The sequence below is a fragment of the Falco naumanni genome, chromosome 5 (assembly GCF_017639655.2).
Source record: "Falco naumanni isolate bFalNau1 chromosome 5, bFalNau1.pat, whole genome shotgun sequence".
Classification (NCBI taxonomy): domain Eukaryota; kingdom Metazoa; phylum Chordata; class Aves; order Falconiformes; family Falconidae; genus Falco; species Falco naumanni.
In genome coordinates this window covers 77185293-77197440 of record NC_054058.1, presented here as the reverse complement: position 1 = coordinate 77197440, position 12148 = coordinate 77185293, and the positions used below count along the sequence as shown (strand labels likewise).

Sequence of the window (12148 nt, the reverse complement as noted above, 5' to 3'; positions counted from 1 at the left end):
TTTGTCTTTGAATGCTTCCTTAAAAAAAAAAAAAGGAGACAAAGTAAAATATGACTGAATATTGTTCTCAAGGAAGTCTAAATATGTTTGATTTTAGAGTTGAGCTGAAGTGAGTTATCCTTGCTAATTGTATTAGATATTTTAGCAGCTTATTATATTACTGTGATTTCATTTACTGTTACAGCTGGTATTTATGGGTATGCTTGTAGTGTCTTGGAGCCCTGATAATAGAACTCATCATTCATGGTGTCGCACTACCAGACAAAGAGACGGTTCCTGCTTTAGAGCGCTTAACACTAAGTTGCTTTTGGTGATGTGCCTGCAGTCTTCAATGGATCAGGTTAAGATGCTCTTCACCAACTCTCATCCTCTAGGAGAGGAATCTAGGAGGTAACTGTCAGGAAACCTAAATGCCCACTAGAAAGCATCTTTTCAGGGAGATGTGTGCAAGCGGTTTTCATCCCATCCATCTGCCTCTTGACATTAGTTATGGAGCCTTTGGATCTGTGATAAGTGAGAATGCGGGCAGGGGGGTGACGACAAGTATTCTCGGTTATAGAATGACATCTTAACTACATTGTTTGTCCCATTTTGATTTGTTTCCTCATTGCTTCAGTGGTCCACTACCATGGTAGAAAGTAGGTGAAGTTAGTGCAGTCTTTTTTCCTAGGTTTTATCATCAAATTAAAATGAATTAAAATAAACCATATAGTTGCCAGTAGTCATTTCAACCTGGATGTAAATGGTTTGTGATCAAGGAAATTGCTTAACACAGTGAGGTGAATAACCTGGGTTAGGGTTTCTTGGTGCTGCTGTTGTACTACAAAACCCAGGTTTTAATTTATGACTTAAGATGCTTATTAAGAATTGTTTTATAAATATCTGTTTTGTCTAACTAGGTTCACAAATAATTAATCCAACCAAAGCACTTTGAGTTTTCAGCTGACAGCTGTATGACTGAAAAATAATTAAGTTTATTTGTAGAAATCAGAAATCTGACTTACTGTTTTCATTGTAAAACATATGTAAAAAAACAAAACAAAACAGGGGATAAGAAAACCCATTCATAACTATACATAGAAATAACTCTTTTATCTATTTAACAGAGCAGTTTCCCACTAATATTCTTCAATTATTGCTATGTATGTATACATCTTTATTAAGGGTAAGAGCCATTTCGAAGTTTGAAGAGTAAATTTGGTTAGTGATAATATTTTGAAAGCATGTCCAAACTTTTATCTTTTTGAAATATAGCACTTAAGTTGACAAAGCCAAAAGGAGACCACATACTAGTGAAAAAAAAAAAGGGTTCAAATAGCTTTGTGTTAGCAGATTAAAACTGGACAGCTGATACTGATTCATTCTATTTCAGTGTTACTTTCATGTTGAAAAGTGGCAGTACAGAAGTTGTTTTATGTGGAAGGCAAATGTTCCTTCCTGAGAAGTGCATTTTTCAGAAAGCTACAGTAGACAGGATGAGCTGTACTGGACTCAAATTTAAGTTACAGCTGGAAGTCTGTTGAAGTCATAGCCACCAGTGAAAATATGGTAACAAGTATCTTATACTTCAAGTTTTCCTGTGAACAGCTTGTGCGTCCTGAGTTGGGTTGCTTATTTGAGCAGTGGTTGGTTGCATTGATTATTTCATCAACTCCTTTTTACCTTCTAGGGAAAATAATCTTTGGTGCAGGTTCTTTTGGGAGGGAACAGGTAACTGACTTCAACATTTTGCTGCTATTTCTTGCCATTTTAAAAATGCCTTATTAGTGCTATGGTAGTGTTACTGATTTGAACAGGATGAGAGAAATACAGTAATTTGAGAGTTTTTCCATGCTTTGCTGTTTCCAGCTTCCTTTGAGCACGTCTCTATATATCTGTTCCTTGACTGTAAATTAAAACAACATATGCTTCATAGAGGCTTGATTATTGGCTATGGAATGCATTTAAAAGTTAAAGCAAGACAGAAGAGAGGTGGGTGAATCCTTTGGATGGCTAATATCACAAAATGTCATGGAGCTTCCAAACAGGGAAACTTGTCAGGAACGATGTAGCACAGAGATGGGAATGTGCGGAGCCATTGGCCTGCACTGTGTGTCTGGAAACAGTCATCTTTCTCCTAGGAGCTGAAATAAGCGTTGATACACAGAGGGATTTTAACAACGTGTTATGTTACAGTAGACTGATAATTTTTTAACTACTTGTACATTTTAAAAAGGTTGCAATTATGATTTTTTTCATGAAATAATGGAATTCCTGAAATCGGGCACTTTGGTGTTTTTAGTAAGTGTAGATTATTATGTTTGTCTGCACTGGATATTTATGAGAGCCTTAAATATTTATTTGAGTGTAGCATTTTTTTAATAAAAGATTCAGATTGTCACATAATGAAACAAGCGTTTGGAGAGACAAGTTAAATAATGAAGATGGAGACATTCCTGACAGAATCAGACATTATAATAATTGTAATAATTTATCTCCAAAGAATATACAGCACTAATTAAATACCATAGAGCTGAAATGCTGCTAATAGAGTAGCAACTGAGGTACATCCAGTAGTGTTCTATGATGGTACCAGAGCCTTATTTCATGTAGCTTAATTAGTCTTTAACCCGCATCAGATTTCTAAATGCTCCTATAATGTGTTTGTAGATAGACAGTTACAGGTAGGATTTTTGTCAGGAAGTAAAAGGTTTAAGTACTTCAGCCTGTCAGCTGATCAGTGTTACGTTTGCTCTCACTTGAGCTGCTCTGCTCAGTTTCCTGCTTTCAGACATCCCCCAAACTGCTTCAAAGAGCATTTCCTAAGAGGCATGTCTGCTGAGTGGGCTTGAGGTTTATTTTTGCAGGAGGACTTTTTGGACACACTCATCTATCAGGATGTTGGTGCTGTAGGAAGATCCTGGGGCTTGCAAGGCTGCTTTCCTAATAGCTAACTGACAGCTTTTCCCAAACTCTTTGTTGTGTGCAGTCTGGCTTACAGTTAATGTTTTTCAAGTCAGGACAGTAGATCGGACAGCAGTCACATTTTTGCATACCTACTCTAAACATTGAGCCTCCTGTATGTCTTCTTCCCATCCCAGTTGACTCCCCAGTACTGAACATGTCTTGAGTTTGTCCGAGTCCTCCCAGCAAAATGTTGCAATTTTTTTTTTTCAGGTAAACATCCCTTCTCTTTCTTGTGGCCCTCTGTCTCTGTGTGCCTCTGCCTTCTTCCTTGCCTGTTCCTTCTCCGTGTCCTCCCCTTGCCTCTCCGCTGTTCACTTTCCTACACATCTTTCTCTTCTGGTTACTGGCAACCCTTAGCACTTCTCCAAGTGCAAGGAATGGCGGGAGCATGCACTGGAGAGTCTGCAGCAGCAGTGGTCTGAAGGACTGTGGGCGGGTGTCCTAAATTTCGTTTCTGAATGCTGCAGTGTCTTGCCTTTCTGAAATCTATGTTGCTGTAGCGTTCCTGTAGCGGTGCAACTTCAGCGTGTGGGCTAAGTTAATAAGCCCTACAGAGCTAACGTGCTCTGCTCATCCTTTTTGATGGCTGTGTGCTTTACTAGTGACTTCTGTTCATTGGATGCTTGTGTGCTAAAGTAACCAAGACTGTTTCCTCTTCTGAATGGAACAGTTTTATAATATTGTGAGTAGACTTGGTTGGTATGATTGGGAAATGACTATTCACTGTTTCCTCTAATACAGGAGTTAAAGAACATGAAGCGAGAGGAACGGCTAGCAGCAATCAAAATGTTACAGTTCTTTATGTTGTGCTTTGAACAGCCTTGAGACCCTCTAGTTTTGATCTAACTCCAACATAGGGGATGTAGACTTTAAAACTTCAGTTTATGCATATAGGTAGGTACTATAGAAGAATGTAAATGATAGACCGATAGACAAAGTAAGTCTCCTTTTGACACAAGTTAAGTCATGGACTCTTAAGATCACTGCTAAAACTCTAGTTAATAAAACTTAGAGAAGCCAGGTAAGATTTCTCCCCTAACGGTGTAGTTCCTTATGAATGGTCTCTGAGATACAGTCTAATCTCATCCATTGAGATTTTCCTGCAGTATCTCTCAATAAGTTAATTTTCTGTTATTTGTATTACATTATTCTTTGCAATGTTACAGTGTCATATAATTAAGATTTTGAACATTCTTTCTGATTCTAGTGACGTTAAGGTCATTCCAAGCTCATGACTATGCTGAGTTAATCCTCAGACAAGTAGTATGATTTGTTGCTGTAATGTTGTGGATCTTTAAACTTAAATTAGCTTGAATATCTGAGTATTTTTTGCAATAGAAAAATAACCTACCCAGGTATATTAACTGTAGAATCTCTCTCTATATAAAAGGGGAAGCCTTTGAACCACAAATCACTGGAAGTTCCTACATCTTGGTTTTTCCTAATGCTCTTCCCTTGTCATCTACTATTGGCCTCTGTTGGCAGCCAATAATAGATGCTGGGTCAAATTAGATTTTTTGGCATTGTGTTTTTTGCATATTGTTTGTGAGTTCTGTATATTCTTTGTTCCTGACTTTTTTGGTGATTGCCTTTATTCTCTGCAGTTAAAACTGTAGGTGGTAAGGGAGCCATTCTCTTACTACTTTAGTCTTTGTTGTCAAGTATTCTCAACTGAGCCTAATAAAAAAGATGTTCAGCACAGTTCATTTTCGAAAACACTGTTGCTGCAGACTTTTGTTGTTAAAACCTTCTATTTATATAATTTAAAATTTATTAGAAACTAGAGATAATAGGCCAAATCAGTACTTTCAGCTATTTCAAAGACAACAAAAATGAATGTTATTTTTACAGTTACCTGTTTCATTGTTCACCCTAATGCTACTGTTAACGTGTAGAAATAGCTGACAAGAATTGCATAATTAAATTTTTTTATTTTAATTTGTTCTGCATTCGGGCACTGTTCCTTGATATGTTTATATATGATTGAACTGTAGTACCAAAGCATATACCATGTTCTGCTCATTTCAGGGGGAACTGTTTTCCCTCTAAACAGTGTGATGATTGCTTTAGCCAGTACACAAACATTTGTGTTGATCTCATCAACAAGTTTATTTGGAAGTTATCCTTAATTAAATCCCAGATGTCTGCATGGTCTTTGAAGTGCTTGGACATCATCTCCTAAAATGGATAATCAAGTCCAATTATCAAGGCCTTCCCATCCGTTGTGTAAAAAGTATAATTCGACAGGTAAGATCTGTTAATGTTTTAATTGGGTTTTTCTACCATTGTTGACTGTTTGAAGGTTAGAATTATGGTATTTCTGCACTTTTACTAATAAATATCTAGGATAAGGATAGTATTATTGGTAATGCCAAGGAGGGGTGTGGGGTTGCAAGAGCATCTTTCTGGATATTCTGCATGCTGGGGTTTGGTTTTGGGGTGTGTGTGTGGGTTGGTTTGGTTTTTTAATCAAGTTTTCTCACTGATCAGGGAGTTTCCTGAGCTGCTTTAGAAATTAAAAAGTTAGATCTAAGGATATTCATATTCAGTTGCAGTTTTGGTTGACACATCATGCTTCTTAATAAGATCTGGATAAAACATCAAAACAGTGGGAAATAATATATTACCATTATAAAACCGAACAAAAATTGTATCTGTCTCTGAGAAAGAGGTTCTAAAGGAAAAACTGTTCTTTGAAAAATTGTTGTCTGCCTGTATTTAAGTTTTTGTAAAATCAGAGGGTTAACAAGATGAAACAGTTCAGAATATTTTGCTGGGATTTGTTCTTTCTAAATATGTTCTTTTGATATACTATGAAAATCAAATTGCTGAGAGGTGATCTTAAGGAGAAATAGTGTCTCAGCAAGGAAAACTCTTAGCTATATCTCCGTGGTTTTGTATATACTATTAATCTATTCACAGTTAATACCTACAAACCAAGTATTTTGGCACTTAGGCAATTTGTATTTTTCATCAACTTTACTTCTGTTTTATTCATAAGCGATCTGTTAAGTGGTTAGTTTCTTTGTAATTATTATTGTATGTCAACTGGTGAATATCAACCTATCACCTCTTCAATGAGAATTAGCTAAATAACCTGATTGATGCAGTTGTTAGTATTTAGTTGAAATTTTAGGTCCGTTAAGTTCTGTACAACTAGGTGGCTCAGAAATAAGGAGCTGTAGTAATGCAGTGCTCCAGCCAAACTGAGCTGCCTGCTAAGAAATGGGAATGTGTGTATTTGTATTATATGTACATACAAATATCCACCGTTTTCAGTAAATGTCATTTTTTTGTTTGGAATGTTTTTGCTTTGGTTGCACTGTTTTTTGGCCAAAACTTGAGAAATTACAATTAAATTTCTTGATACACTGGGTTAAGCAGCAAAGTCAGGCTTAGGAGCTCCCTATGGCAGTGTACTGTTACCTCAATTACACTGTTTGTAAGCCAGACCTCTGAATGGGTCCAGGCTGAAAACAACCCCTTTTTGGAAGGAAGGTGAGAACTTCTGAGCCCAGCTTCACAGCATCTTTGCCAACAGGCTCCTGTAACCTGGCAGGGAAGAACTTCCAGGTGGGACCATCAGGGATGGTGACCACAACCCAGTGAGAAGTGGGATCAGCCAGGACAGGGACCTGAAGGACAAAATTATGGAGGGAGGCTCTCAGTGCATTATCTGATCACCATGACTGGGAGACCTGGCTCAAGTGCATACAGCATGGCGAGCAGAGGGCAGGAATTAGAAATCCACATGTGGTTGCAGAGCTAGACCCTCACTGTGAGCACAAAGGCGTGGTGGGACAGCTCAGATGCCTAGAGAGCAGCAGTAGCCTGATAAAGGAAGGCACTGTAGGAAAAACGGCCAAGGAAGAGGAGCTGAGCATAAATGTTTGAATCTTTTCTGTAGAACGGGGTCATGGTCAGGGGGGAAGGGAAACCAATAAGGGTGACATCGTGGTATGTAACTGCTACCGGCTGCCAATTTCAGAAGTAGATGAGAGGTACCTTCTTTAGACAGCTGGAATAAGCTGGGCCTTGTAGGGGATGCCTTGATATCTGCTCTGGTGGAGCACATGCAGTCAAGGAAATTTCTGGAGTGTGTTGAGGACAGTTTCTCAGCATGGGGTGAGCTGTGTCTCAGTGAGGAGACAGGTTGGAGATGCACTTTGGACTGGTTACAAATAAGGAAGAACCAGCTGAAAATGTGAAGATGGACGGCAGGCTTGGCATGAGGTGGGGGGTCCTGGGAGACCATCTGAACGTGAGTCAGCAGTGGGCTCCTGTGGTGATGAAAGCTAACCGTGTAGAAGGGCACAGCAGCCAGAGAGCAGGCAGCAGAACGATGGCTCCGTTTCACTACTTCAGGACTCGGCAGTTTGGGGCTCCAGGTACAAGACGCCGGCTTAGTGAAGTGAAGGGCCACAAAGGGGTTGAGGGAGCTGCAACATATAATGTGTGAGAGGTCTTGGGAGAAATAGTTTGTTTAGCTTTAAGAAGAAAAGGCTAATAAAAGGGGAAACTTTTAATCTCTTCAGCACAGGTAGAGTAATGGCAGCTGGATTTCTCTCGTCGATACGTGGGGATAGGACAAGAAGCAATGTACACAATTTAGAAACAGAAATTCTAGTTATGTGTTAGGAAGAAATTCTTTGTTGTGAGGGTGGTCAGGCACTGGAACAGGTTGTCTGCCGTGTGGCCTCTGCGCAGGCTGCTCTGACATTAGATACAGTTTTGAGGCTGGTATGACTTAGACGGGGAGGCTTTAAATCGCACAGTCTTCCAACCTACACTGCTCTTTGGATGTCAGCAAAGGTAAGAATTCCAAGTAATTTCAAACACTTGATACCTGAAAAAAGAGGAGTAGGTTAGTCCTGAAAGATTAAAAAGGTTTAATTTCTGTGAGGTTGAAGTGAACTGTTTGGACTAGTGAGACTATCATAAACTGGTACGACTTCGAGGTTGTTCTTCTCATTAAAGATAATGTAGATCATTATTTTTTCTTCTACTCAAGCAAGGCTTGTGCTACACATGTACTAAAAACTTTTCATATTCAAGTTTCATAAATAATTCAATTATCGCACTGCTGTTACTGTACAGCAGACAATTTTATTTCAAAAAGTACTATAATTCCATGCTACAATTGAAAAGGAATTTTTATGCTATGACTTGGAAAATACTTTTTTTGATTTTTGAGTACTTTTAAACATCGGGACAAAATGTTTTTGTTTTTTTTTTAAATGCAGCTGATAGTTAAGTTTCTTAATAAGAACTTTTATTTTGGTTTCAAGCAGGTTTTTTTTTTCCCCTGGGTTAGATTTCTATGAACTGTCATGCAAGAGAAGACCTTGTAGAATTTAAAGAAGGGTTAGTTGCTACAGTTCCTTCTTTGCAGTGGATGTGGTTGGAAGTGCCCATTTATTTCGTTCTGGAATCCTTACTTTGGGTTGTAAACCATATAGTCTCAGTCTCTTTTGAGAGGATCGAAACTAACGCTGAAGCAAACATTGTGTATTTGATCAACGAAAATTCTCACTTTTGCTTTGATCTACAATACAGTAAATAATCTGTTTAATGAGGTAATATGATGTGGCTCGTTGAATAAAAAGAAAAGAAGCGAATATTAATTAGAAACTGCTAATAATTAGTTTCTTTGTGAAAGTAACCATGTGACCTTCACAAGGGAAAAAATACAGCCTTCTAATTTACATTTTTGATTGTAGTAACAGACTGTCATGATTTTTCAGACTCACAGTACATTACCTGTTTAATTTTTTTCCCCTTTTTCAGTGGACAAGTAAATAAAAAATAGGAGTGTTTTCCCTGTTCTCCCATCGTCTCAGGGCATGGTACAAAGCATGCCCATGTAGTATACATTTCCTTACCGGTTTAATGGTATAATGTACTTCCAGTTTTTAGGATTAGGCAGTCTGGTCCACATTTTAAGACAGCTGAGAACATTCTTTCTAATTTTAAATTTCTAGCAGAATGGTCCTTATGGTAAATCATGGAGCTGGTTTGGATTCTAAAAAAAAAAAAAAAAAAAGACTCTTCAGCCAAATTAAAGACAAAGCTGTTACCCTAACATTGTTACTTAAAAGGAGGAAGACTATATTTTTAAAGTGGGAGATATCGGATCTAGGTTCACATAAATTCCACTTCTGCATATCACAGTGGAACAGATATTTTTTCTTCTGAATGTTTATGGCTTTCAGTGTACTCTGGAATCTTTTTTTTCTTGGCCTCAGAATTACAGATAGTCAGTGATAATTTGTAAGATGGTGTGTAGTGTAGTGGGTCGGGGAAGGAACTATTATAATCCGTCTTTATGTTGCTGTTGCTGTTAATGCCTCTTAAAATTTGAAGTCACTTAGCCACTACCTACCCTCCAATCTTTATTTAACATTTCTTAGTTTGAGACGTACTGTATGTTCTTTCAGTTGCTTTGCCAAGTAGTCAAGCATATTTTGGATCTGTAGGAAAAAAATCCAAATTATCAAGGACGCAGCAGTTTCTAGGTGCACCGTTGGAACTGACGCTGAGTCCAGCTGGAGTGAACATACAGGTTTTATATAGGCTTATAAAGAAAGCTTTTCAGAATGATTGCTGTTCTAGTCTATCTCTAGAGCTGGAGAAAGCAGTGCCACGCATTTCTAGGATACGTTAGCCTGAGTATAAATATATGTATGGTACTGCTCTTCTCTTGAGCTACCTTGTGTGCTGAATGGATGTACCAGTTCTGGTGCTAGCTCAGGACTGGATGGTGGACTAATGTCGTTGTGCTCTGTTACTGGTATTTTGAGCCAACACATTTTGCTTTTAAAGTTCACCCTAGCTAGTTATGTCTTAAAGGATCCTGAGAGCAAGGAGCTTGCTAGTTAATTTATAATAAATATACCTAGAGTGGCAGAATGTTTTCGTACCTGGAGCTCATGAGTCTGGAGGTCTGTTTCATGCTGTAGAATGTTCTCTAAAAATAGAAGTCTTTTAAGTGGGATCAGCTAGATTACTGCTTTTTTTATCATTCTTGCTGATACTTTTTTTACAGTATTTCTGTGGATTAACATAGCAATAGCTTAGTTTACACTGTTACATTATTCTATGCTGAATAATTGTAATGATTGGCTTCCCTAGGTCTTACCTAAAATACAGTAATTTCTGTGATTTTACAAGTATTTGTGTTCCAGTTAGGTTTGAGAATTTTTTTCATTGTGTAAAAAAACATGTTTTAATTTATAACCTAGAATGCATTTTCAAGTCTTTAGATATGCACGTTTGACATGAGCTAGCAGAAGTTAGCCTGCAGAAAGTATGAAAGGCTAGTGGAAAAATACATGTGACAAGTCCAGGTAGACAAATCCTTATGTGGAATCACATTAAAAGCTGAATTACTGTTGGCATTCTAAGGAAAGCTACAGTTAGCATTTCATCTCAACAACACAATTCCCTTTTTGTCTTTTTTTTTTTTTTTTTAATAATCAGTTGTAAGACGGTTATTCACAAACCAGACTTCAGGTACAGTGTGTACTATTTGCAGTGTTATTTTTCAAAAAAACAGTCACAGAATCACAGAATGGTCAGGGTTGGAGGGGATGTCTGGAGATCATCTAGTCCACCCCCACGCTAAAGCAGGTCATACAGAATTGTGTCCAGGTGGGTTTGGATATCTCCAGAGAAGGAGACTCCACAGCCTCTCTGGGCAGCCTGTTCCAGTGCTCTGTCACCCTCAAACTGAAGAAGTTCTTCCTCATATTCAGGTGGAACTCCCTGTGCTGCAGTTTGTGCCCGTTGCCCCTTGTCCTGTCGCTGGGCACCCCTGAAAAGAGCCTGGCCCCGTCCTCTCGACACTCAACCTTGAGATACTTGTATGCATGGATAAGATCCCCTCTCAGTCTGCTCTTCTTCAGGGTACACAGTCCCAGCTCTCTCAGCCTTCCCTTAGAATGGAGATGCTCCAGTGCCCTCATCTTCTTCACAGCCCTGTGCTGGCCCCTCCCCAGCAGCTCCCTGTCTCTCTGTAACTGGGATGCCCAGCACCGGACACAGCACTCCAGGTGCAGCCTCACCAGGGCAGAGCAGAGGGGCAGGATCCCCTCCCTCGCCCTGCTGGCCACGCTCCTCCTGATGCCCCCCAGGGTCCCAGGGGCCTCCTTGGCCACCAGGGCACGCTGCTGGCTCATGGCAACTTGCTGCCCACCAGGGCTCCCAGGTCCTTCCCCACAGAGCTGCCTCCCAGCAGGTCAGCCCCAGCCTGTACTGGTGCATGGGGTTATTCCTCCCCAGGTGCAGGACCTTGCACTTGCCTTTGTGGAACTTCCTTAGGTTCCTCTCTGGCCTGTCCAGGTCTTGCTGAATGGTAACTCAGCCTTCAGGTGTATCAGCCACTCCTCCCAGTTCTGTATCACCAGCAAACTTGCTGAGGGTGCACTCTGTCCCTTCATCCAGGTCACTGATGAACAAGTTGAACAAGACCGGGCCCAGTACCAGTGACAGTCAGCCTTTCTGACTAAACAACCAAATTCCTTTTTTAAACGAAGTTACATCGTTTTTTTTTACACATGTGCAGATCAGCTGAAGAGCTGAAATGAAACTTGAGAAATGAAAGTCTGACAGCAGGTTGCTGTCATCAAGACAATTAATCTAGCCAGTGTCTTACTCATGAAAGTCTCAATAGCTGGGTTTATGAGCTAAATAAATTATCCTGTCAGGCCACATATGGACTGCAGGCAATTGGTTGAACATCTCGGTACTAATAATAAATACATTCAGCTTGGACTGGATAATTAAAATAAATTTTTAAAAAATTCCTTCTGTAATTAGGTACTTCAAGGTCTAGATTATCTACACAGCAAGTGCAAGATCATTCATACAGATATAAAGCCAGAAAACATTTTGATGTGTGTGGATGATGCCTATGTTCGTAGAATGGCTGCTGAAGCAACTGAGTGGCAGAAAGCTGGTGCTCCTCCCCCCTCTGGTTCAGCAGGTATGATAGTATATTTAAATGCATGTAGTAAAGTTCCTTCAGTATATTAACGTGAACAATATTTTGTTTAATGAACATTAACATTTTAAATATTTGCATGCGAAAAATATATGTCTAGTTAATTCCTACTCATGCTCTGGGAACCATCAGGAAAATGCTTTTTTCTTGGTTTTACGCTTCAAGTTTTCAGGATCCCCAGATACAGAGAAAGATTTATTG

The 12148-nt window shown here is 39.2% G+C and overlaps 1 protein-coding gene across 4 annotated transcripts in view; it reads left to right on the top strand.

Moving 5' to 3' along the window:
• SRPK2 (SRSF protein kinase 2) overlaps window positions 1–12148 on the top strand; it is a 148252-nt gene that overhangs the window by 106448 nt on the left and 29656 nt on the right. For all 4 annotated transcript variants that reach the window (XM_040593998.1, XM_040594000.1, XM_040593997.1 and 1 more), the window contains exons 7-8: window positions 5087–5193; window positions 11764–11929. In XM_040593998.1, the coding sequence (XP_040449932.1) occupies window positions 5087–5193; window positions 11764–11929 (273 nt within the window). The remainder of the gene's footprint in view (window positions 1–5086; window positions 5194–11763; window positions 11930–12148) is intronic.